The 25,950-nt window shown below is 40.2% G+C and overlaps 1 protein-coding gene across 2 annotated transcripts in view; it reads right to left on the minus strand.

Annotated features, from left to right (window-relative positions):
* LOC126248012 (rab-like protein 6) overlaps window positions 1-25,950 on the minus strand; it is a 196,228-nt gene that overhangs the window by 125,065 nt on the left and 45,213 nt on the right. For both annotated transcript variants that reach the window (XR_007545398.1, XM_049948596.1), the window contains exons 2-3: window positions 22,067-22,213; window positions 5,776-5,882 (exon numbers count right to left, since the gene is read on the minus strand). Coding sequence is in view for 1 of the 2 variants with exons in the window: in XM_049948596.1 (XP_049804553.1) it covers window positions 5,776-5,882; window positions 22,067-22,190 (231 nt within the window). In the remaining variant the exon portion in view is untranslated. The remainder of the gene's footprint in view (window positions 1-5,775; window positions 5,883-22,066; window positions 22,214-25,950) is intronic.

Consider the following 25,950-nt stretch of genomic DNA (forward strand, 5'->3'; position numbering starts at 1 on the left):
CATAAGGACAGCAGTGGAACCTTTCTCTGCAGGTAGGATGATTAGGTCAGGATTTGTTTTGAGGTTGTGTATGTTTGTCCATTCTTCTGCTGAAAGTTTGGTGTTCTTCTTAAGGGACTTGTGGAAGGATGGTGAAGCCAAGTTGGAAGTAAGGTATTCCTGGAAGGTGACCAGAGGGTTTTTGGATGTGAGGGAGGGAGTATCTCGGTTGGATGGTGGTATGAACTGGGAGAAGCTGAGTTTTATGTTGGTATTTGGATGGCTTTGGTTTGAGGGATTGGCAGCAAAAAAGTGTTTCCATTGCTGGGATCAGGAGGAGGAGAGTATGTTTCTTACAAGTCTAACATGGTTAAATCTGGGTGTAAGGCTGAAGGTGAGGCCTTTGGACAGGACTAAATCTTCTGTGAGACTAAGGATTTTGGTGGAAAAGTTGACAACAGTGTTCCGGAAATGTTTCTGCTCTGGTTTTACAGGAAGTGTTGGTAGTGAGTTTTGGGAGATGTTATAAGTTGAAAAGGTTGGCTAGGCAGGGTCTTGGTGCAATGAGAGGTTCACAAGGAGGAACACTGTGGGTAAGACAGGGGTTGGATACTGGCACCCCAAGGTGGCAGTAGGATGTCAGTAGGCTGGATAACTTATGGAGATGCAGTAGGAATGCTCATCCAGGTGCTGGAGAGGAATGGATTTGATTTCAGAGATGTGACGTACATAGTAGGGATTGCACAGTAGCTGTATCTTGTGGAGGGAGCAGAGGTGGTTCTGGGATGCCAGTGCCGTGGAGAAGTATTTTTTTGCAATACGAGGTTTGTGAGGGCCACAGACTGGCAGAATCTGTAAATGTGAAGGTCACTGTGAAAGGAGGGGTAGAATCCAGAGAAATGAATTTTTATAGTTAGGTCACTGGGGTGACTTAGGCAGCATTTAAGGAACTGGATGTGGGACTGAAACTTAGCAAGGGAAAGGGATATTTTCTGAACTGGTGTAGAAAGCTGGAGCAGGGGCCACTGTGGCAAGGATGGCATTGGGGAAATAGTAATGATATGAAAATGGGCAAATGAAAGCGTTAGTTGGCTGTGAGGGGAGCTGGACAAGAGTAAAAATGTGTAAAAATATGTATAGGCACATGAAAACATGCACAACTATGTAAAAATATGCACAAATACATAAAACCACAAACAAATATGCACAAATACATAAAAACATGAACAAATATACAAAAATATTAAAAAATATGTGTAGCTATGTAAAAATACACACAAATACGTAAGAAATGTACAAAAATATGGAAGAAAAGGAGTAGAATGATGTATGGGAGTATGCGCATGTAGGGATGAGAGAAGAGAGGGGGAAGGGGGCTGGTTACGTTGAGGTTGACAGGTTTGTGTGGCACATGTAGGTGTCGAAAATAAACTGCAAAAATACATGAGGATGAGGGAGGAAATATCATCAATAGGAATAACTATAATTATCAGTGAGAATTTGGGGCATGATATGCTGCACCAGCCAATATCTGCAATGGGAACACATCTTTGCCATCCATCCCTCCAACTGAAGACAACCTAATCCCAATACTGAACCCTACCTCTCCCAGTTCATACCAGAATCTAACCTTGATCCTCCCCCCCCCCCCCCTCCCCCACTCCCACTAACCATCCACTCAACCCTGATCACCATCAAAGAATTCAAGAATACCTTGCCTCTAACTTAGGCTCACTATCATTTCCCAACAGAAGAAAAGACATCCGTAAACAACCCCAAAACAAATCCGGACATAATCATCCAAGCTGCACACAAAGATTCCACCCCTGTCATTATGAATTGCATTGACTACCTCGAAGAAGGCCTCTGCCAATTATCTGATCTGACACCTATAAACTCTTCCACAGTCATCCCATCCCATCCCATCCCATCCCATCCCATCCCATCCCATCCCATCCCATCCCATGCCATGCCATGCCATGCCATGCCATCCCATCCCATCCAATACCTGCTTAAATCCTTAGGCTCTTCCCAGAACCTCTCCCTTCAATGCATTTCCCTTGTCACTCCTGTGGCACCCCACACACTCACCTTCTACGTGCTCCCCAAAACCCACAAACCCAACAATCTTCAACACCCCATTCAATGAAATACTTTCGGCCCTCCTTGACCAACACCTCCAACCAACTGCCTGGAATCTAGCCTCCCACATCAAAGATACCAACCACTTTCTTCACCAACTCTCCACCATCCCCACCACTTTACCTCCACCATCCCCACCACTTTACCTCCTGCAGCCCTACTCTTCAGTGTTGATGCCACTTCCCTGTACACCAACATAACTCATGTCCATGGCCTTGCCAACTGAACACTACACCTTTCCCAACATACTTCAGATGCCAAACCCACTACCTCATTTCTCATGCACCCTAGTAACTGTATCTTAATACACAGCTACATCTTTTTTGAAGGGGAGGTAAACAAACAAACCCTTGGCACAGCCATTGGCACCTGCATGGCACCCCCCTATCCCAACCTGTTTATGGGTCATGTAGAGGAAACCTTCCTAGCCTCCAACAATGTCAAACCCCTGGTCTGGTTCAGGTTTACTGATGATACGTAGCAATACCTGCATCTTGACAGTTGCCATCCCTTCCACACCAAAAAATTCCTTCCATACAGCCTGGCTACCTGGGGACAGCATACCTGTAGTGACTCCCATGTCCAATATGCTAAAGGTCTCACCAAGGCATTCACAGACACTATCCCCCAGAAGTAGTCTGCAAACAGATCTCCTGTGCCATTTCCTCACTCACCCCCAATCCACCCACCACTCCCACGAACCGTCTACAAAGGGTTGCCCCCTTTCATCACCTAATACCTCCTTCAGCTGGAACAGCTGAACCAAATCCCTCATGAGGGCTTTGGTTACCTATCATCATACCCGGAAATGAGGGACAGCCTACCCAAGATACTTCCTACCCCTTCTAAAGTGATGTTCCATCACCCACCCAACTACAACAACATCCTAGTTCATTCCTATGCCACTCCCAAACCCAACCCCTTGCCACAGGAATCATATGCCTGTGGCAGACCCAGGTGCAAGACCTACCCAATTCACCCACCTAACATTTCTTACTCCAGTCCTCTCACAGGCTTATTCTACCCCATCAGAGGCTGGGTCACAAGCAGTCATGTCATATACCAGCTCCACTCCAATCATTGCACAGCTTTTTATATTGGTATTACTAACAACAAGTAGTCCACCAGGATGAACGGCTGGCCACTGCCATACTGTGGCCCAGAGAATGGCTGACCACCCTGTGGTCCAACATCGCTGTACATAACATGCAGGATTTCAGTCACTGCTTCACAGCCTGGGCCATCTGGATCCTCCACTCCAACACCAGGTTTTCTGAACTGTGGAGGTGGAAGTTATCCTTAAAACATTCTCAGCTTCTGAAATGATCCCGGCCCCAATGTATGGTAAGATACTGTCCCCACACCCCCTCCACCCAACAGTTTCCACCACCTCTGTCATATCACTTCCTCCCTATACATGTCTCCTCACCCTCATTGTGTGCCACCCTCTGCAAACGCATCCACTTGTCTTTCCCTCTCCCTGTTCCTCTGCCCCCCCCCCCCCTCCTTCCATCTTCCTGCCCCACAGCCTTCCGATGCTGCACCGGGCAGTCTTGTCATGCCTCCATCTAGCCCCTCCACACTCTGTTAGGCTGTGCTCTTCTGCTATCCCTCCCCATTCCCTGCCCCACAACAGATTGCTGCTTTTTTTTATCCATTACAGTAGCATTCTGGTCTGAGCTGCTGGCGATAGCAATCATGTGTGCTTGAGGTGTGCTACTTGTGTGAATGTGTGTACGTTTTTCTATCTGAAGAAAGCTTTGGTCAAAAGCCAAATGTGTAACAGTGTTTTCATTGTGTCTGTGACTCAATGTGTCATATTTATGGTGAGTAGCAGTCTATCCTTTTCCTAATATTGTTGATATTCCAACCTGGAGCTTCCATTGTAGAATTTTTAAACTGTCTATCCCTTTCTTTTTATTATTGAGCTGTTTAAAAAGAATTAAACATTATACATTTTCTGGCACACTTCCACATGCTATAGTCAATGTTCTTACATGTAGATTTGTTGAGTAATGTCAGTTCATTAGTGCCACACTGAAACATACAGATCCCATATGTGTGGGTACACTAAACAACATTATTTACAATAAAATAATTCATGGGTGTACTGCCAGTACACATTATTTCTGTGATCAATCCTGTTATCATTATTCAGTATCCTGATAAACTGTCCATCAAAAGCTCTGGAGATGCCTTTAACCTCGTACCCCACACCTTCTGCCCAATGTCCCATCCCTGGTCTCCTCTCATAAATGCACCAGCATGCTGACCTCTGATCCATCAATCCCAGGTGGTGGTTCCCTAGGTTTGCTACAAGGCTTGTTCTTTTGACAAATTAAACCAAGTATGAAATCCAAAGCTTTACTAAGGTTATAGCCAGTACCACAGTTGATTATTTGCTTCCTGGTTCATATTTCAATATATAGTTTGATGATGCAACTGAACTCCATGCCATGTATTTCTGACAAACAATGTTGCACAACTATTGACTTGTTGGGCTGCATTAAATGAGTTTGCAAGTGACATTCTCAGCAGCAGTCTTCGTTGTTGTGTAGTGTGTGTTGGATGTATGATTTGCCACATTAGCAGGGAATTTGATAGTCCCAGTCCTTGCAAAGTGTAAGATCATCCTTGACACCCCAGTAATGCTTGGACCTTAATAAAGGGTTCAACAGAGTCTTAATATGATGTTTCATATCTGTATGTGCCATAAAGTAGGGCTCCACCGGTAAAAATAGGACAATTCCTTCGGAAACACCACAATAACAATGGATTTCATCTACTATCTACTAAGACACATGCATTACTGGGGAGTATCAAAGACAGTCTTCCATTTCCCAGGCCAGGGTGTATCAAATTATCTGCTATTGTGGCAAATTGTACATCGGGCAAACAATACACACTGTCACGGAACAGTGCGAAGTACAGTACTTCAATGATGTATTCGTTTAATGCACCTCAACAAGTCAGCAGTCGCAGACGACTTTCTATTAGATAGACTTGACATGAAGTATAATTACACCAGACTCCTGGCTCCAACATAACATTTCTCTGACTGCGTCATCAATCAGTTTATCGAGATATGAATCAGGAACCAAATAATCAACCATGATGCTTGCTACAAGATCAGCAAACTGTTGGACTTTGTATTTATTTTAATTAAGTTAAAGAATAAGACTTTGAACAAGAATACAAAACTGACTTGGGATTAATTTAAATGTTGTTGCCACTAAACCAACACATGCTGCAGGGAGTAAACCACAGACAGAGCTCTGAGTGCTATGGCAGTCAACATGCTGCCACAACTTTGAGCGTGGACTGTTAAGATATTACCAGGGAGGACATGTGGGTTGAGGATATAAGTGCTCCCAGAGCTTTGAGATGGTAAATCTATCAACACCTGATGAAGGTGATAAGATCAGGCACTGAAGTATTCTTCCTTTTGAACATCAACAACCAGCCGGACACTCATGCATTATTTTATCATGAAATCTGCCACAAGAAACAGAAGGACCAGCATTATTCATATTTCTCAGATACTTTCAAGATTCAGCAAACAGCTCATCATGAAATAACAGATGCTAAATAGTAGTCATTACTTTCGAGACAGCAATATTAACAGATAGATGAACATATTAAAAACAACCTTACCTGAATTTCTTCTGTAGGGATATATTCCTCAACAAATTTAAGGCCTTGAAGTCGTTTGAAAAGGCATGTTTTGCCAACATTTCTGTCACCCTTGATTATGATTTTCACTGCAACATTAGCAAGAAAGTGACATGAAATATATGGCATGAATTAAACTGTTGAAAGTGTTAGTTCCTCATTTAGCATAAAATACCTCCCAATGCTAGTGACATTTTCACCTGGCTGTTAGTTTTTGTGCTTAATGAAGTATTCATTTACGTGAACAGCCTGGCAGAAATGATGTTCTTTAAATTTTTTGAAGTTGTGGTGCCCATCCAGGAGAAGTCACCTCACAGTTCTTTCACATTCACTAACAAAAAAAGTTAATATATTTTAACCATATCAACATCACAACAGACCCTGTACCAAATTTGGCATAATGACAAGCCTTCCATAATGCTATCTCTGTAATTTGTTTTCCAAGTGAGAACACCCCCTTAAGCCACATTCATACTGGGTGATTACAACAAAAGAGCAGCTAATCACATTTAGCTGGGAAAAATCAGTTCCAATTTTGGTCACCAGGTGCAAATCTAGCACTGTGAATGCAAAAACGACATACAGAAATGTTTACATATGTTATAGATTAGGAATGGGACATAAGCAGAAAATGTCAAAAAAGTGATAAAGGTGTAATGTTGATGATATTATTAAACACTGCTTACACAATTTGTTTGATATGAGCACCAGAGATGTCAATGAGATGCTGCATCCATAAAATGATAAACAGTTGCTCACAGCAGTTCTGGTGGAATCAGATGCCCTCAGATGAGGTAGATAATGAACATGTGTCACATAAATGCATTCTTTTATATACCTCCAGAGCCAAAAGTCACATGGATTCGGATCAGATGATTCTGCAGGCTTGCATCTGGAAAACCCGTGGAGATAACATGTTCGTGCATGGCTGCATTAAGCAGATCTTTCTCTGGATGAGCAATGTGAGCTGTTGCCCCATCTTGCACGAAAGCACTGGTTTCCACACAGTTGCACTCTTCCAAAGCCAGAATCACATGCTCTATGAGATGGTCTCAATAACGTACAAATATCACTGTGGTATCACATACTGATACCACCCTACTGGCGTCTTTAAGTTGACAATGGAATTGCAAGTTTCCATCAGATGCTGACAGCAGTCGTGCAGGATCTAGCAGAGCCAACAGTGCACGCCCACTGAGCCACGACTCCAGTAGCTCCAGACTACGAGTGTCCTCTGCCATCACAATATAGGATGGCCAGTGGCAGCCTGACAACCTACTCACATTTGGTGCCTCTTCGCTACATGATGCTATGCAGATGCCGCCTAGTCACAGTTCTGAAACCTTCATTTATGCTTAGTTCAGAGGGCCTCATCCTTGTTGACATTGTGATAGCTGCACTCTGTTTCTTGCTGCATTATTTGTATAATGAATCTTTGTACACATGGAGAAATACAAGTTAAGTAACTTCTCTGTTTACTGTGTTAACTTATTCACTAATCATTTCTGCTCCTGTCCAGCTTTCCTACTGTGGCAGTTGCCACAGCACACTGTAGCCCACCTATCCTTACCTCTGGGCATGAGGTCATACAGAATAGTCACAGTACACCTGACAGGCCCTCTGGGTGAATTATCTTCAAATAAGAATGGACCAAGAATAAAGGTATAAAGGTGCTTGTGAATCCACACTACCTAGTTAAGATACGGTAAATGCAGTGTCTCTTCGTGCACAACACACAGTTTAACAGTGCCCCAAAATTCAGCAGTCTGTGTACTCACTGCATCCTATAGTATAAAATGTGTTTAATCACTTCACAGAATATTGCCTGCCCACATCATCAACTTTGATCCATGCCAGAAACCGAAGAGCAAATTCAGAACTTTGCTGTGGATCATGAGGTTTCAGTTGCTGCAATGTGTGGATCTCGTATGAGTACCAGTGTAATACTGTCACTAACTTCCACCAGGATAGGACACTTTCCTCTTCCAGGTGCCACTCCAAGCTCCCCCTTAGTTTTCAAATTTCATTAACACCTTTAAACAATTTAATGACATCAGGTGTCTCCTCAGACCTTTCAGTTGGTCATATTCTCTCAATGCAGCATTGTAATTGCTGCCATTTGCATGAAACAGTTTCACTAAAAGCGCAAGGACTCTCTTCTCGATAGCCATACTGTTCGCTCATGTTATGGCTTGTCAAATGACAATGTGGACCTCATACCATCAAACAAACAGTATACAGCACTAGATTTGCACCTGGTTGCCAAAATTGGAAATAATTTTTTTTTCCAGTGTATATCAGTGCCGCATTAACGCATTAGAATATCTACTAAGTTTCAATACCATACCCTAATTACAGCCCACAAAGGATCTCCATGAGTAGCTGCACTTTAATTATAACCACCCCATATTTGACATATCAGTGAATTTTAAAAAATTAAAAAAGGAGGTACCAAGCAGAAGTAGGATGAGACAGTGAAAGCATAATCACTGAGTGAATAATGACACAACAACTTCAAGAAACACTGTCTACTAACTATGCCACAGGATGTGGAGTTAAAGACTTCAACAATCCACAGAGTTTGAGCTAGCTCCCTGTCCAACCAAGTAAAGGCAGCAGTTTAAAGGCCTCCTTAGAAACTCTGTCTTGCAGTAGCTGAGTTAGCTGAGACCTTCAATATATGCAGGATGGTGTTACTTGATTTGCATTAATTAAGTAGAAAAACTATAAGCACAATGAGGATTTTCAGATTACAAGTATTAGTGAATGCAACCTATAAGGGGGCAATGAAAAAGTTTCAGTTCGGAGGCCATACAGTCCAGAATCTGTCAGCCAATCTGGCAAAATTGCCATGAGCACTGAGGCAATCATCCCATTTACATATCAGATTGAAGATACTTGTTTGGTAAAACACCATGTCTTGCTGAGTGAGGAAGTCTGTAACTGCCTGTTGCACATCCCCATTCCGACAGGAATCATTGACCCTTCAAGGCCTTTTTTAAAGGACAGTAGGTGTGTTAATCACATGGGAAGAGATTAGGACTTTAGGGCAGATGCTCCAAGTCTGTAATGGATGATGCTGGCCTTCCAGATCGTCTTGTGTCGAATTGCGACCAGAATGGAACTTGGCACACCATTCCACAATGCTGGTTTTCAACAGACATGCTGCCCCCTACACACGGTTTATTCTCTGATGGACATCTATGAGCATTTGTCCTTTGGCATCCAGGAAAATAACAATAGCATGTTGGTCCTGTATGGACCATGTTGGAAAGACACGAGTGCCACACTAATCCCTTCCCTACATGTCAGTACTTTTATACCCACATTGGAGTTACACTGTGTTGCAAATACACTGCAACAATGCCCTCACATAAAAACTTTTTGACCGCCCCTTATACCAAAGTCTTGCAGACTGAAGGTGCGAGGCATGTTGAGAAAGTAAGTGTACTGTGACTGTAACAGGCTGCGGTTTTACATTTTTTCGAGGGCTCACAACACTTAGTGGTGGAGGGGAAGGGGGAGGGGTGACTGGAGCGAGCATTGCATGGACACAAACAGTAGTACATAAACTCACGTTGTAGTGTCCACTTGTGTGAAAGACATTGGTAAGAAATACTGCGAAGTGCAAGCCATGTTCATGGAGGACAGAGGAGTGGAAGACCTTCCACTCTGACTGATGAGTTGGTGCAAAAAATTGAGGTAACTGTTCGGAAGACTGCCAGTTTACTTTGGATGAAATTTCTGTGATGTTTCCACAACTCACTGTAACTCTCTTATACGAGACACTCAACAAAAATACTGGGATACCAGAAACTGTGTGCAAGATGGGTCCCAAAACATCTGACAGAGCAGCACAAGAAAAATCGGGTCATAATAGTGCCAGCAAGTTTCTTGAGTGACTGGAAATAGAAGGTGAGGATTTCCTGACCTCTATTGTGACTGGGGATGTAGTGTGGGTGGCTCATTACATGCCGTAACAGTGGTGTCGCACCAATTCAAAACCACAATTATGGGCAAAAAAAATCTTGCCCTCAGTGTTTTGGGACCAAAAAGACACCATTTTGGTCAAATTTATGACTCAGGGCAAGATCATCAATGCACAACTATATTGTGAGACCCTAACAAAAACTCAAAAGGAGTATTCAACACATAAGGAGGGGGAATGCTGATAAAAGAAGATTGCTTGTTGCACAACAATGCCTGCCCTCACACAACCTTAGCCACCAAGGCACTCTTGGACTCACATGGTTGGGATATTTTGAACCATCCCCAGTATTCTACTGACCTGGCACCTTCAGATCACCATCTTTTCACCTCTCTAAAGGCACGCATGAATGGAATTAAATTTCAAGTGACAAGTAAGTCCTCAAAGAGGTTCTGAAGTGGAGGAAGAAGATAACGGGAGAGTTCTTCAGGGAGGGTATAAAGAAACTTCGCAACGGCTCACCACATGCACTGCACAGGCTGGCAATTATGTGGATAAATAGTCAACAAGTGTATCAACAATATACTACAATTTTTTTTCTACTACACCTTTCCTAGAGAAAAGTAAAAATCTAGTACACTTACTTTCTGAACAGGCCTAACTTACTTTCACAGATTTCATTACTTTATCCACAGTTTATTGTATGTAATCGTACCAAAACTCTGTCTAATTATACCATTGCACAACATAGAAATGCTTGAACTTAACAGATTACAAATTCTGCTCATTTTGTTTGCAGCATACAAACACAAACTTTGTTATCCCAGTGGAAAATTAATCAAGATAAATATAATTTACAAGGAATATCTATGAAAAAACTATATTTTTATCTTACTTTCACAGTGGTTTCTCAACAACTTATTTATGTTTACATAAAAATGTCGAGGAAACATAATGACTTTAACCTCTACCTATACAATGAAGATGATTATTGTCCATGGCAACCAGTTTCTATCACCTATGAATAAAGGCAGCTGTGCTGATTAAATACGAAGTTTTTATTCACAACTCATGTTGGTTAAACACTGAAAAGCTGTTATTAATCAACAGTCACTCTTGGACATTATAGAAGCACATACTTAAATTATTCAAATATGTCATAAGCAACATGTCAAAAACCCTTTTTTATGAGCTGTATCACTTTCATTCACAAAGGGGTTTCTTAAAGATGAATAATCTTTTGTTACTTCATATCGTTCACTAAAGCATCAAACCTGATGTACACTGAAACTGTAAATAATCATAGAAAGAGTGAAGAAGCATGGGCATAAATGAAACTCGTCAGAAATATCTGAATCCCATTTTATCACTACTATTCAAGCTGATAACAGTCTTGGTGGTGGTGGTGGTGGTGGTGATTAATACAAAAATCTCTCATGAAGATATTAAAACATGATGTTGAAATACCATGTTTGTATGGAGCAATAACAGGCAGATATAGTAAGCAAGTCGGGGATGGTAATATTAAAACAAAAGCATTTTTCACTGTGGTGAGATCTTTTCATAAAATTTCAATCTCCAGTTTTCTTCTCCAAAAGTGAAAATATTTTGTTGACTCTCACCTACATAGGGAGAAATGACTATCATGATACAATAAGAGAAATCAGAGCTTGCACGGAAAGATTTACGTGTTCATTCTTCCTACATGCTATTCAAGAATGGAAGAGTTTTTAGCTAACAGAATACAGCATGTTGTTATCAATGGAGAGACAACTACAGACGTTAAGGTAACCTCTGGTGTGCCACAGGGGAGTGTTATGGGACCATTGCTTTTCACAATATATATAAATGACCTAGTAGATAAGTGTCGGAAGTTCCATGCGGCTTTTTGCGGATGATGCTGTAGTATACAAAGAAGTTGCAGCATTAGAAAATTGTAGCAAAATGCAGGAAGATCTGCAGCGGATAGGCACTTGGTGCAGGGAGTGGCAACTGACCCTTAACATAGACAAATGTAATGTATTGCGAATACATACAAAGAAGGATCCTTTATTGTATGATTATATGATAGCGGAACAAACACTGGTAGCAGTTACTTCTGTAAAATATCTGGGAGTATGCGTGCAGAACGATTTGAAGTGGAATGATCATATAAAATTAATTGTTGGTAAGGCGGGTACCAGGTTGAGATTCATTGGGAGAGTCCTTAGAAAATGTAGTCCATCAACAAATTAGGTGGCTTACAAAACACTCGTTCGACCTATACTTGAGTATTGCTCATCAGTGTGGGATCCGTACCAGGTCGGGTTGACAGAGGAGATAGAGAATATCCAAAGAAGAGCAGCGCGTTTCATCACAGGGTTATTTGGTAACCGTGATAGCGTTACGGAGATGTTTAGCAAACTCAAGTGGCAGACTCTGCAAGAGAGGCGCTCTGCATCGCGGTGTAGTTTGCTCGGCAGGTTTTGAGAGGGTGCTTTTCTGGATGAGGTATCGAATATATTGCTTCCCCCTACTTATACCTCCCGAGGAGATCACGAATGTAAAATTAGAGAGATTCAAGCGCACACGGAGGCTTTCAGACAGTCGTTCTTCCCACGAACCATACGCGACTGGAACAGAAAAGGGAGGTAATGACAGTGGCACGTAAAGTGCCCTCCGCCACACACCGTTGGGTGGCTTGTGGAGTATAAATGTAGATGTAGATGTAGAACAGTTAAGAAAGAGTCTGTAAGTGGTCCTATGAACATACTGCCAAGTACTTAAGAGTGACTTGCAGAGTAATCGTGCAGATGTAGATGTACAGGTAATGAATCAAAGTACTGTGTGGAAAGAACAGGAAGCAAGTACTGAGCATGAAAAACCTGAACCCACAACATTTGTATTTGCATTGCTGAACTTGGTCTGTACAGGTATAATAAACATTACGAACATGGTAGAGAAGTGTCACCAAACGCTATTTGCGCAACTAACTGAGTTGCACCACATTCCTATTTGGGGTCTATACAGCTGGTTGATCCTCCAAAAGAATTGCCCAGCACACTGGACAGGAAGTGTTAGCGATGAATGTTGGAACCATGTTCCAAGAAAGCCGTGCAGGCATATCATCCTGGTTTCAGACAGCGGTATCATGCAGATCCACACCCAGACTATTACATCAAATAATTAGCCACTGCTCATTTTACAGCAATCGTAACATATATTTGGACAAGGACAAGATCATATCCCAAGTGTTACTAGGACCATAAAAAATCATGTGCTGGAAGTTGGACTTCAGTTGAGGATGTTTGTCACCCAGCTTCCTCTCATACCTCATTATCACGCACCCCACCTCCAATGATGTAGCACAATGGTTCCCAACCTTTCTGAGAACATTACCATGAATGACTGACATATGCGTCAAAGTCAATGGGACATTCAATTCAGATCTTTGTAACCACTCTTACACGGCCCTAAGTCATAACATTTTAACACTTTGCCGTCTGCATGTCTCGTACAAATTTATTCGCTTGGCGCCGGCAACGATAATTCGGATTACTTGGTTTGTCGCCGGCTGCTTGTCACCTTTACGTTGATGACAAGCTTCAAACACATTGACTTTTGTGGGGTTTAATTTTTCCAGAAATCCTCTGTTTTGTCGTATCGTTCCACAAACTCAAATTTTCTTTTCAAGTAACTTCTCTGCAATTCCTACACTGTTATAATAATTATCCATGTAGAGGTGATGCCACTTTTCATAAGAAGGTGTCAATAGTTCCATCACTGTTTTTGCTAAAGGTTGTCAAGGGCCGGAATATATCTTGAATGAGGAAATGTATCCTGTACTCGAATCACACAGCATCCTAATGAGTATGCCATATTCCGTAATTTTCGACAGATTGTAAACTTTAAAATTTAACTTTCCACGTCACGGTATCATTCCTTCATCAATTCAGATGTTTTGACTTAGATTAAACATTTCTTTAAACTTTTTGGACAAATAATCCATTACGCATTGCACTTTCAAAAGCCAATCTGCATTATCCGGTTTATTGTTGTTGTCGTCTGAAAAATGTAAAATTGGTATTTGTCTGAATCGGTTGCGGGACAACTTTTTGGGAAATATCGGTGTGTCTATCAGCGGATTTGTTGACCAATAATCATCGAGCCTTGCTTTTTTTTACAGTTCCCATAAGGATAGCAAGCCCAAACCATTTTCTAAATTCAGGTCCCATAACGTTGACAAATTTGGCATTTTTTTTTTTTTAATTCAGTTTCCTTCTATTGCAATTTTGACTGTAATACTTGTTGTTTTCATTGCTAATATATTCAAACAGATCAAACCCAATATATAATTCTACAATATCCACGACGCTCTGTGTATCTTTGGGAAATATGTGTGGACTCGGAGATCCTCCAAATTTATTATTGGTCCTCAGTAAATTATAGTCTGTCTTCTTCGTCTGATTCATCTGAATCAGTTGGAAACCATAGCATTCGCTGAATTCTTCTTGCACGTATTTCACTATCTTCTGACGATTCTGCTTCACTTCCATTATTTTGATATCCAATGTCTTCTTCCCAATCAGCCAAGTCATCCGGAACAAAAGACAAGACGTTCACGCATTCATGGTAAATAATTGTATCATCTCTTTTGTCTGCAATGATGAAAGTGCACAAGTACTTACAAAACCTAAAAACTTGTTGACATCTGTAACTTATTGATACCTGAACAAAACACCAACACAATGGAAACGATACTAAAGTGCTGTCAACGGCCACTGTGCAATACTGTGTTCACGACACCACTGTAGTGTCGCCGGCCATTGAGCGACACTATGCACACGACACCACTGTGGTGTCGCCGGACGGCAAAGTGTTAACAATAAAAATAATTAGTTCATATATTTTAACAAATATTTAATACATATTATTAATATTGCAATAATTTGATTCCGGAGAACCTAGAGGCTATGCAAGCTAAGGAACTGACTTTTTTGTTTTCCTTTTCTTATAAAAAGTGATGTAACCCTTTGTTTCTCTCTCTCCCTGTTCTTGTTCCTTGTGTGCTTGTGGGTCACTCTGTTATAGTACTGGAAAAGTTCTGATCTATGAAAATATATTTAAAAAAGAGGAAAATGTAGGATTTTATTTGACAAAGCTATGACCTGTGACAACCTGTGAAAATAAATGGTCAGATAATTAATTTTTCAAGTCTTAATGGAAGTGATTTAGTTGAAAAGGATAAATAATTAATATGAAACAGTTTTGTGGACAGTTATAGGAAGCAACTTTATTAAATGAAAGTTTCCAGTAATATTAATTAGCAAATTTACACTGCATAGTGAAGACACAGTTCACTTGTCTCATTAAATTGTTGATTCTTGCATTCTTGTAATATCTGTGGCCAGCATTTTTTCGAACGATACTGAAACTTAAAAAAGGAAATAAAACCCTTTTTAAATCTGCTCAATAGCTAGAAGTGACTATATTTATCACATATCAGTGATTTAATCATGGCACTGACTCTCAAACACTGATACGGCTAGAATATTAGTTATTTACTGTGTCATCTCCTGTGCAAGATTACACAAAAATTTACACGTATCTGAGAAATGAATGTCAAGAATTAACAAAATGTAACTGAGACTTTACACACACAGCACGTAGGAAACACCACATCATGCATGAGCCAATAGTCTTAATATGAATGTCAAACTAAACATTACAGTTGACAAAAGAAAATGAACACTCCTATTTTTAAAATTACAGGAAAATACATAATATTTCCCTAACAGTCCAACAAATAAATCTGTCATGTTTCTGTAGGTGTTTTGTTAAAGAAAAAAAAGAATGAAAATCAATGAGACAGTTAGTACTGCTAATTTATAACAATAATTTTACATTTTGTTAACTCTAAGGTAATTTGCATCATAAATTGTGTTTAAAGTTCAACTGATTCTTTGCTTTTGTTTTCAGTGTTACCACAGTTGCAAATCCACTTTCACATCTACAAAATTGTAATGGATGTAATCAGTATTCTTAATGCATTTTTTTGATAACAATGGACACTCATCAGCAATCTTTCACCAAAATGCTGTTAGTTCTGCTTTAGCAAAATCTATTTTTAGTGTGTATAAAATGCATGTCTGAGCATCAGCTTTTTTAATTTTAAACCCAAATATCAACCAGTTTTAGTCATGGACCATCTTCACGGATACTATCCAAAGATACAAATAATTATATGTGGTATACAGGAAATGGTAACAGTTCTCTTTCAAAGAAGTGCAAAATATACACGAATACTTACAGGGTTAAAACGGTTTAAGTCACCACATTACATTGTCCTTACTTAAATAATTTGTAGAGCATGTCATGAATATCAATATACAACACGAGAGTTTTAGAAGCAGACATACTAATATTAAGGGTACACAGAGCAGAACTAAAGAGAAGATCAGTACTATAATTATTACATTGTACAAAATATTGAGGAGTTGGTCAAAGATCGTTATAAAGTATTTTCGTTGTATGCTGTAAAAATATCTCGATGACCAGTAACTTGTTAATATAGAGGACGGGACTCTCTTTAGTGAACATCTTTGATACAGTTTCGTATGTAGACAGAAAACGAAGTTACTATCAACAAACATCGATGTTACAGGTAGAAAACACTGTAGAACCCTAATGTTACACAGTATCATATTCACTGCATACACTTAATGAAATGTACATAAAAACATGAGTTATATCATAAACATATTGGAAATCGCTTCTGCAAAATTGAAACAAGCTACAATAGTGTTCAGAGATGGGTTGAAATGTCACTCAGCCTGTTTCATTACAGTGCTTAATGAGGAGCCTAGTATGTCAGTAATGGTAGTATCATACAGACGAGGAGGGGCATACATAGCCACAGCATAACAAACCATGTGCGCAAATTTGGCTTTAGGGAATATTGACAACACAAGTTATGTAATAGTGATAGTGATGACGGATTACAAATGTACGTCATGAGATGGATAAAACACAATTCCACATACTTGCGTATGTAAAGACTTGAAAAAATTAAATGGAACTTAGACATCAGGCTACAGATGAATTATCTAATATATCAATACACGATATATATGGAATACGGGGAGTAGCTCACAATTGGTTCACCTCCAACTTTAGCAAAGACAGACAGCAAAAGGTCATTATTCACAGTGTTGAGACTGGCTGTGATGTGGGGTCTGAGTGGGGTATGGTCAAACAGCGGGTGCCCCAGGTATCAGTGTTGGGGCCACTCCTGTTCCTTATTTATATAAATGATATGGCCTCTAGTATTATGGGTAACTCTAAAATATTTCTGTTTGCTGATGACACTAGCTTGGTAGTAAAGGATGTTGTGTGCAACATTGGCTCAGTTTCAAACAGTGCAGTTCATGACATAAGTTCATGGCTTGTAGAAAATAAACTAATGTTAAATCACAGTAAGACTCAGTTTTTACAGTTTCTAACACACAATTCAACAAAGCCTAATGTTTTAATTTCACAGAATGGGCATATGATTAGTGAAACTGAACAGTCAGCATTTCTAGGTGTTCAGATAGATAGTAAACTGTCGGGGAAAGCCCACATTCAGGATCTTGTTCAAAGACTTAATGCCGCCATTTTTAATATTCGAGCGGTATATGAAGCGAGTGATCATTCAACACAAAAATTAGTCTACTTTGTTATTTTCATTTGCTTATGTCATATGGTGTTATATTTTGGGGTAACTCTTCCCATTCTAAAAGGATATTTTTGGCTCAGAAACGGGCGGCTTGGGCAATAAGTGGTGTAAGTTCAGGAACCTCTTGTCGACCTCTGTTCACGACGAATCTGGTATTTTGACATAGGCCTCTAAAAAAAACACCACTTACTATCATTTCTTGTTAACACTACTAGCTTATTCGCAAGAATAAGCAGCTTTCACTCATCTAATACTCGGCAGAAATCAAACCTGCATTTGGATCAGACTTTCTTAACTCTTGTGCAGAAAGGTGTGCAGTATACTGCTGCATCCATTTTCAACAAGCTACCACAAGAATTCAAAAATCTTAGCAGTAATCCACGTGCTTTCAAATTGAAACTGAAGAGTTTCCTCCTCCTATTCTGTTGAGGAGTTCCTTGAAAAATTAAGCTGATTCTTGTTGTACTGTTGACTGCATTTACTAAACCTATGGCTTGACTTTTTTCGGGTTCATAAACATTTCATTTTTATCAATTATTACTTTTATATTGTAATTTCATGTACTGATACGTTCCATGACCATGGAGATTTGCTCCTCAATTTGGTCCTACGAAACTTGACGTGTAAATAAATAAATAAATAAATAATGGTTATATACATAACAGCACTGGGAATAAGAACATACTTCAGGCAAAGGCAACTTATTGACCAGAAGTTCATGTCAAATACAATAAAAGTTAAACACAGAATTACTGAGTGTTTAACATACTCAATGTAAAACAACAGGAGAGAAGTTACAAACATTTTATATGTTTATGATGAACATCAGTAATACACAGGATGTGGATGAGAACCCATAATACAATCTAGCTGTACTGCAGTTGTGTAATGAAGAAACAGCAGAGGAGGTATTAGAAAAAATTTCATTAGCATCACATGTTGACATTAAAATGCTACATAAAACGGGTTACATGTACATCAGGCAATATTTTCATATTATAAAACTAAGCAATAAGGTTTATCATGAAGACAAGCCTAAGGGGATTTGGGGGAGGGGGGGGGGGTGAGAGGGAGGAGTAATGGTAGAATTCAAAGAGACAAGTTCTGGATTAGAATCAGGTAAGTGAAAGACACCAAAAAAATTCTCTAAGAAAGCCCTATTTTTCAAATCTTTTTGTTCATTTAGAACATCATTTGGACGTTTCTTAGAGTTACAAAAGATTTCAATTTCCTGCAGAAGGTTCATACTTAACCCCCTTTTTTGCCTGATGTAGTATTTTCATATTCTCATCAGTGGTACCAATTGTGTGGTTACAAGCTTTAAGATGGAAGCCTAGAGCCAAAGTGTTAGACTGTTGTGTGTGTTCAGGAAACCTTGTCTTTAGTTTCCTCCCAGTTCGGTCTAAGTAAGACTTTTCACATTGTCGACAGTTAATTTTGTAGACACCTGGTCTGTCATATACTGACTTTTTGCACCTAAGTTCTTTTGCAGTATTGCTGAAATGCTGTTATAAGCTTGGAAAGCCAACATCACATTCCTCCTGCAAAATACACTGCTTATTTTGTCTGAGATACTACCTACATACGGAAAACTTATGTACCTGGTTTTTTTTTAATACTTTTGTCTTCAGTTAGGGTAATTTTCTGATTTGCTCTATATCTTTCAGCTTTTTCCTTTTTCTATAAGATATTGTCAACTAGTAGTTCTTGGTATCCATTACTTGCAGTTACCAATTTCAGTGTATTTATTTCATTGTTAAAGTTTACAGCAGACATGGGGGTTCTTAGCAACCTGTCAATCGTGCTACGGAAGTATGTATGCTTATATCTCATGGCATGGCAGGATGATTCATGACTGGTAATATCTGTGGTAAATTGCTTCCATATATCTTAAAGGCTAGTTTGTTATCTGCTTTTGATATCTCTAGATCCAGGAAGTTAATTTTATTATCTTTTTCTCTTTCTGTAGTGAATTTTAAATTTGGATGGGCATTATTAAACACAGTGTAGATTTCACTGACTTCTACATCATTACCATTGGCTAGTATAATGATGTCATCTACATATCCTTTATAGATAATAATCCTGTCTGTGACATCTTATTCGTTGTTTAGGATCTTATTTTCAATGTGATTGATGAAGATATTGGCTAACACTTTGGCTAAATAACATCCCATTGTTAACTCTTGAGGTTGTTTATAGAAACCATCATTTAAGTAAAGTAATTGTGTGGCAACACAAGTTTTAACCCATCTATTACCTCCACAATTACTGGAATATGTAGACTTCTATTGCAATTCAATTTTTTCTGATCAGTTCAATGGTATCATCGATTAGGACGTTGGTGTATAAGTTAGTGACATCTAATGAAAAAAGGTGTGTGTCATTAAGTATCTGTAATTCCTTATCTAACTCTGGGAGACCAGAAGTATTTTTTAGGGTATATATTTTTAATGGCATGTATTTGTACTACATCTCTATTATTCACTTGTTCCTCCCCTCTTCTACTGTTGCACAAATATTTATCAAAAACCTGTATTACTTTATTTGTCATTGAGTTTTTGTATGTTGCTGAACCTACTAACTGATTTACAGCTATTTTTGTATGAGCAACTAAACACTTAATAAATTTGTCATGTGGTCTATACTTAACATTAAAGTTCAGACCTTTGCTGAGACTATTGATTTCATGTGGTTCAAAAACTACATCAGTGAGATTTACCACTTTATAAAAAACTTAGACACACGGTGCGGTATTATTCTCCTGTGGTAAATGTTGCTCCTTCTTGAACTTTTCTATTATCTTATTGTGCTGCTCCATCTCACAATTTGTAATTTACTGTCAATAAAATCTTCTACAACACTTATACACTGAAGTGCCAAAGAAACTGGTATAGGCATGTTTATTCAAATACACCTATGTAACACCCCTAGTGTCTGGCGCAGTTGATAGATCGTTTACTCCTGCTACAATGGCAGGTTATCAAGATTTAAGTGAGTTGGTGCACAAGCTAGGAGACACAGCATCTCCAGACACAGCATCTCCAATGTAGCGATGAAGTGGGAATTTTCCCTTATGACCATTTAATGAGTGCACCATGAATATCAGGAATCCAGTAAAACATCAAATCTCCGTCATCGCTGTGGTCAGAAAAAGATCCTGCAAGAACAGGACCAATGATGACTGAAGATAATCATTCAACATGACAGAAGTGCAACCCTTCCAAAAATTCCTGCACATTTCAATGCTTGACCATCAACAAGTGTCAGCGTGTGAACCATTCAACAAAACATCACTGATATGGTCTTTTGGAGCAGAAGGCCCACTCGCGTACCCTTGATGACTGCACGACACAAAGTTTTATGCCTCACCTGTGCCCATCAACACCGACATTGGGCTGTTGATGACTGTAAACATGTTGCCTGGTCAGACAAGTCTCGTTTCAAATTGTATCGAGAGGCTGGATGTGCACAGGTATGGAGACAACCTTATGAATCCATGGACCCTGCATGTGAGCAGGCAATTGTTCAAGCTAGTGATGGCTCTGTAATGGTGTGGGGCATGTGCAGTAGGAGTAATATGCGACCCCTGATACCTAGGTACAACTCTGATAGGTGACACATATGTAAGCATCCTGTCTGATCACCTGCATCCATTCATGTCCATTGTACATTCTGACAATTCCAACATGACAATGCAACACCACACACATCCAGAATTGCTACAGAGTGGCTCCAGGAACACTCTTCTGAGTTTAAACACTTCCTCTGGCCACCAAACTCTCCAGGCATGAACATTATTCAGCATTCAGAAGAGATCTCCACCCCCTCATACTCTTACGGATTTATGGAGAGCCCTGCAGGATTCATAGTGTCAGTTCTCTCCAGCACTACTTCAGGCATTAGTAGAGTCCATGCCACATCATGTTGCGACACTTCTGTGTGTTTGCTGGGGCCCTAAATGATATTAGGCAAGTGTACCTGGCACATGCTACAAGTGATCTAGGAAAACTGTGGACAACCTATGTCTGAATGGCTGGACAGGGATTTGTGCGCCTTCTCCCCCTCCCCTCTCCCCATAACAAAAATAAAAAGAAAAAAGAAATTGCTGCCCCGTCACTGTGTACCTCTTCTAGAGGATCTGAAGTGATAATGTGCTCCAAATAGCACATCAAATAAAGAAATTTGTAGAGACGTAATATTCAGTTGCAGATCACACATTGCCCTATAACACTAGGGATCTTTATGTTTATTTGCACTGTGCCATTATGTCCCTGAATCCTTATACAAGTGCTTTAATAGTTCCTTCATGGAGGAGGAAAGGGGGTATGTTGGGTAAGAGTAAATAGAATGTGCAGGTAACTCAGACCCCAGGATGAGAGAGACCCATCTGTAGTGAGGACGAGGCTAAACTCACAAATGTGTTGACAAACTCTACATGGCTTCTCATTCTGATTTAGCCAGTTCAGTTTTTGCAACTGGTAAAGAGATAAGTATTACATACTTTTACACAGTTAGTAGGTTACAGCTTCTGATCTTATATCCAGATTGTATTTCCATGCTTTTTTAAAATGGATATAAATAAATTACATGGCTGATGAGGAAATATTCTGTATATTTAAACAACAAAGATAAATGTCAGTTCTTACTATTATACTGCACGCCTTTAGCAAACTTCCTTTGTAAGCTATGTGACATAGCTTGGTGACCGGGTCGGCAATTTGGTGGCCCATTCTCTGACTTACCAGCCAATCTCTTAAAAACTGAGAGCATTGTGGTAATTCTTCCAGCACCGACTGTTAAAAAAGGAAGAAAGAGAGAGTTAACAACAGTATAACATATCTTCACATATTGTTAACAATTAATAATTTGCTTGAAATGAATCAACTACATCAGTTTAACTGTGGGTGGTAGTTTTCAAATGTCCATGATTAGTAAATACTATGACTGCATGTAAAAAATAATTATTGCTCACGTATTGCTTATGTTCTAAAATTTTTTGTACACAATCCAGGTCATGTCAAATAAAATATATATATATATATATATATATATATATATATATATATATATATATATATATATATATATATATGTGTGTGTGTGTGTGTTTTCTTGTTTATTGTAAAGATGTGTCAAGTTGCAAACGGGCACAGTTAAAACACACTTACATATTCCTACCTGGAGTTTCCAGTGTTTGTTTTCTTGTTTAATAATTTACAATGTTTCATCAATAACCTAGGGAAGTTGGTTAAAGTGAAAAACATAATTCTATCATAATCTGGAGTGGGAATAATCATTACTGTACTCATCAAATAGTTGCTATTCATTATTAAAGAAACAGTACTTTTGCTATGATGATGATGTCAATGACAAACAAGGCTACTAAAGACTACTTACAAAACAATGAAGAAAAACAAAACCAAAAAAACTGTGCCTTTTGATGTTCCTATTTTTGCAACCACCCTCCCCCACAAGTTGTCGTCATGCCCATTTTCTCTGGAGTTTCAGCAGATATTTGCAATTTCATTTTTGCAATGTGTAGCTGCCATCATCCAAAACAAATACTAATCATCATGTCTTTCCTTGTGATACCTAGTGTCAACAGGAAGCATTAATTTGTTTCCCATTACAAACAAAATTATTTTTAAAGTGCAATTTTATAAGCCCATTCAATAGAGTGGTCCCAAATTAGTGTAGTGCGACATTCATTTTATCCATCCATATTAACAGAGACAGTAAAACAAGAAGAATAATCAGTACTCTGGCAGTGACAGAACTGCACTGGCCCATGCTGTTTGCTAACACCATACAACAACATTCTACTATTGTTGCTGGAGTACCAGTTATTCTTCGTCTTCTACTGTCTCTGTTAATACATATTGATAAAACACATATTGCATTAGGCTAATTTGAAATTGCTCTATCAATTGGATACATAAAATTGTGCTTTAAAAATAAATTTGTTTGGAATGGGAAATAAACAAGTGCTTTCTCTTGATACTGGGCATGGTGAGAAGTGTTTGTCGGGGTTGACTCCAGCTACACACTGCAAAAACAAAGTTGCAAATATCTGCTGAAACATCAGAGGAAATGCACCTGATGACTCTTAGGAGAGTCACTTGCCACAGCCTCTGGGCAACAGTGAAGATGATGATGATGATGATTATTAGTGTTTTAGGGCGCACAACAGCGAGGTTATCAGCGCCCGTTCCCAAAAGTTCAATTCAGAGCCGAATTGTGAGAGAATTGGTATTGTTCAAAGTGCAAGATGGGACACAGCACATCAAAACAGGGAGATAAAACTAAAAATAAAATAGCAGTACAAACAGGGAAAAAAAAATTAACGGTGGCTGAGTGACCACTTACAAATAATGGGTGACCAAACCACTGGACAGCACATTAAGACTTCAATCCCAATAGTTTGGGAAGAAGGCCAGACATCACACAAAAACGTAAAACTCTAGCAACACTCGCCTCATTATTAGTTAAAAGAGAGGGTAAGTCTGGTGGGAAACGGAAATCGTCCCTCAAACCTGCATCTAAAACACACTCAGTTAAAATATGTCGTATCGACAGCTGTGTCCCACATGTCTGACACGTTGGTGGCTCCTCACGACGTAACAGAAAACCATGTGTCAAAGGACAATGTCCTATTCGAAGCCGTGTAAGGGCTACTTCCTCAGCGCGTCGGTGGCGGAAGGAGGTGAGCCACAGTCGGACAGAATCCTTCACCGCTCACAACTTATTATCCCTCACGTCCAGCCACTGAGCCTCCCACCAACGCATGACCTTCCGAGTCACGAAAGACGTAATGGCCTGCAGGGGGACGGAACAGCGAGCAGGAGGTGGGATGGAGCAAGCCTCCTTGGCAGCCGCATCTGCAAGTTCATTGCCAGGAATCCCTATGTGCCCTGGAACCCAGCAGAAAATTACATCCTTACCCTGCTGTTGCAAGAGCAGGAGTGCGTCCTGCACCTCTTGCACCATCCGATCTGCTGGGTACATCTGTTCAAGAGCGTGTAGAGCACTTTGGGAATCGGAGCAGATGATGAATTTCGTGCCACAATGTCAGCACATATGCTCTAATGCTTGCAGAATGGCAAACAGTTCTGCATAGTAAACGGAGAACTGCTCTGGGAGCCCTATCCGATGGACAGTATCGGGAAACACAGCAGAGCAGCCCATAAAATCCCCCTGTTTAGACCCATCCGTGTAAACAGTAATTAAATCGGAATGGCGTTCTAAAATCTCAGTAAGTTTAATTTTAAAAAGGTGGTCCGGGGTACAATACTTCCTGTAAGCAGCCAGATCAAGAAGTAATCTTGGCCTTTGTAGTCGCCAGGGAGATCCCCTACTCCATCCCTGGTGGAGAGTACCTTAATGCCCTCCAGGTGTACTAACTCGAGACTCTCCTTCGCACGGATGCCAAACGGCTTTGTTGCCTTCAGACGGTGGCGGAAGAGACGTTCCAGTGCGGGCTGGGAAAAAGTGTTCGACGCCAATGAAAGAGGAGTGGACTTGGCCCTGTACGCGTGCCGTACCACGAGGAGAAGACGCCGAATGGACAGCGGAGGCTCTCCCGCCTCGACACACAGACTAGCAACCGGACTCGTGCGATGAGCCCCCGTTGAAAGCCTAATACCCTCATGGTGAATCACGTCCAACATTTTGAGGTAGGAAGGTCTGGCAGAGCCATAAGCTTGACATCCGTATTCCAGTCGAGGTCGCACAAAGGCCTTATAAAGTTGGAGCAGACGTGCCCTGTCAGCGCCCCAGGATCTATGACTGACGCATTTAAGGACGTTTAATGCCTTGAAACAGCGGACCTTTAGATCCTTTAAGTGTGGCAACCATGTGAGCTTCTCATCAAAAATAAGCCTGAGATATTTCACTTTTCCCATGAAGGGGAGAACAGTGCCTCCTAGTTTTAAAACAGGGAGATTAAAAAGAGAACAGGAACGGTTAAAATCTACACAAACGGTCTTCTCCAAAGAGAATTTAAAGCCCGTGGTCTTAGACCATTCCTCCAATTGCACGAGTGTCAGCTGTAATTGTCGTGTAGCAGCTGTGAGGGAGGAAGACGCACAGAAAATGGAGAAATCGTCCACAAACAAGGAGCACTGCACGGGCCGTCGTACTGTGGACGCAATACTATTGATGGCAATTGCGAAAGCTGTCACACTGAGGACACTTCCTTGAGGGACACCGTTCTCCTGCTTAAAACGGTCAGAAAGAACATTCCCAACCTTATACTTAAAATATTTGTCCGACAGAAAGGATCGGATGAGTGTGGGTAAACGCCCACGGAAACCCCACTCATAAAGCTGCCGCAAAATGGTATGCCTCCAGGTAGTATCGTACGCCTTCTCCAGGTTGAAGAAAACCCCGATAAGGTGTTGCTTACATAGGAAAGCATCTTGTATCGCTGTTTCGAGTAGGAGCAGGTTATCGAGGGTGGAATGATACCTCCTGAACCCACACTGGCAGCGGGTAAGTAAGGATCTGGATTCAAGAACCCACACCAGGCGCC

This window comes from Schistocerca nitens, chromosome 3 (genome assembly GCF_023898315.1).
Source record: "Schistocerca nitens isolate TAMUIC-IGC-003100 chromosome 3, iqSchNite1.1, whole genome shotgun sequence".
NCBI classification, from domain to species: Eukaryota; Metazoa; Arthropoda; class Insecta; order Orthoptera; family Acrididae; genus Schistocerca; species Schistocerca nitens.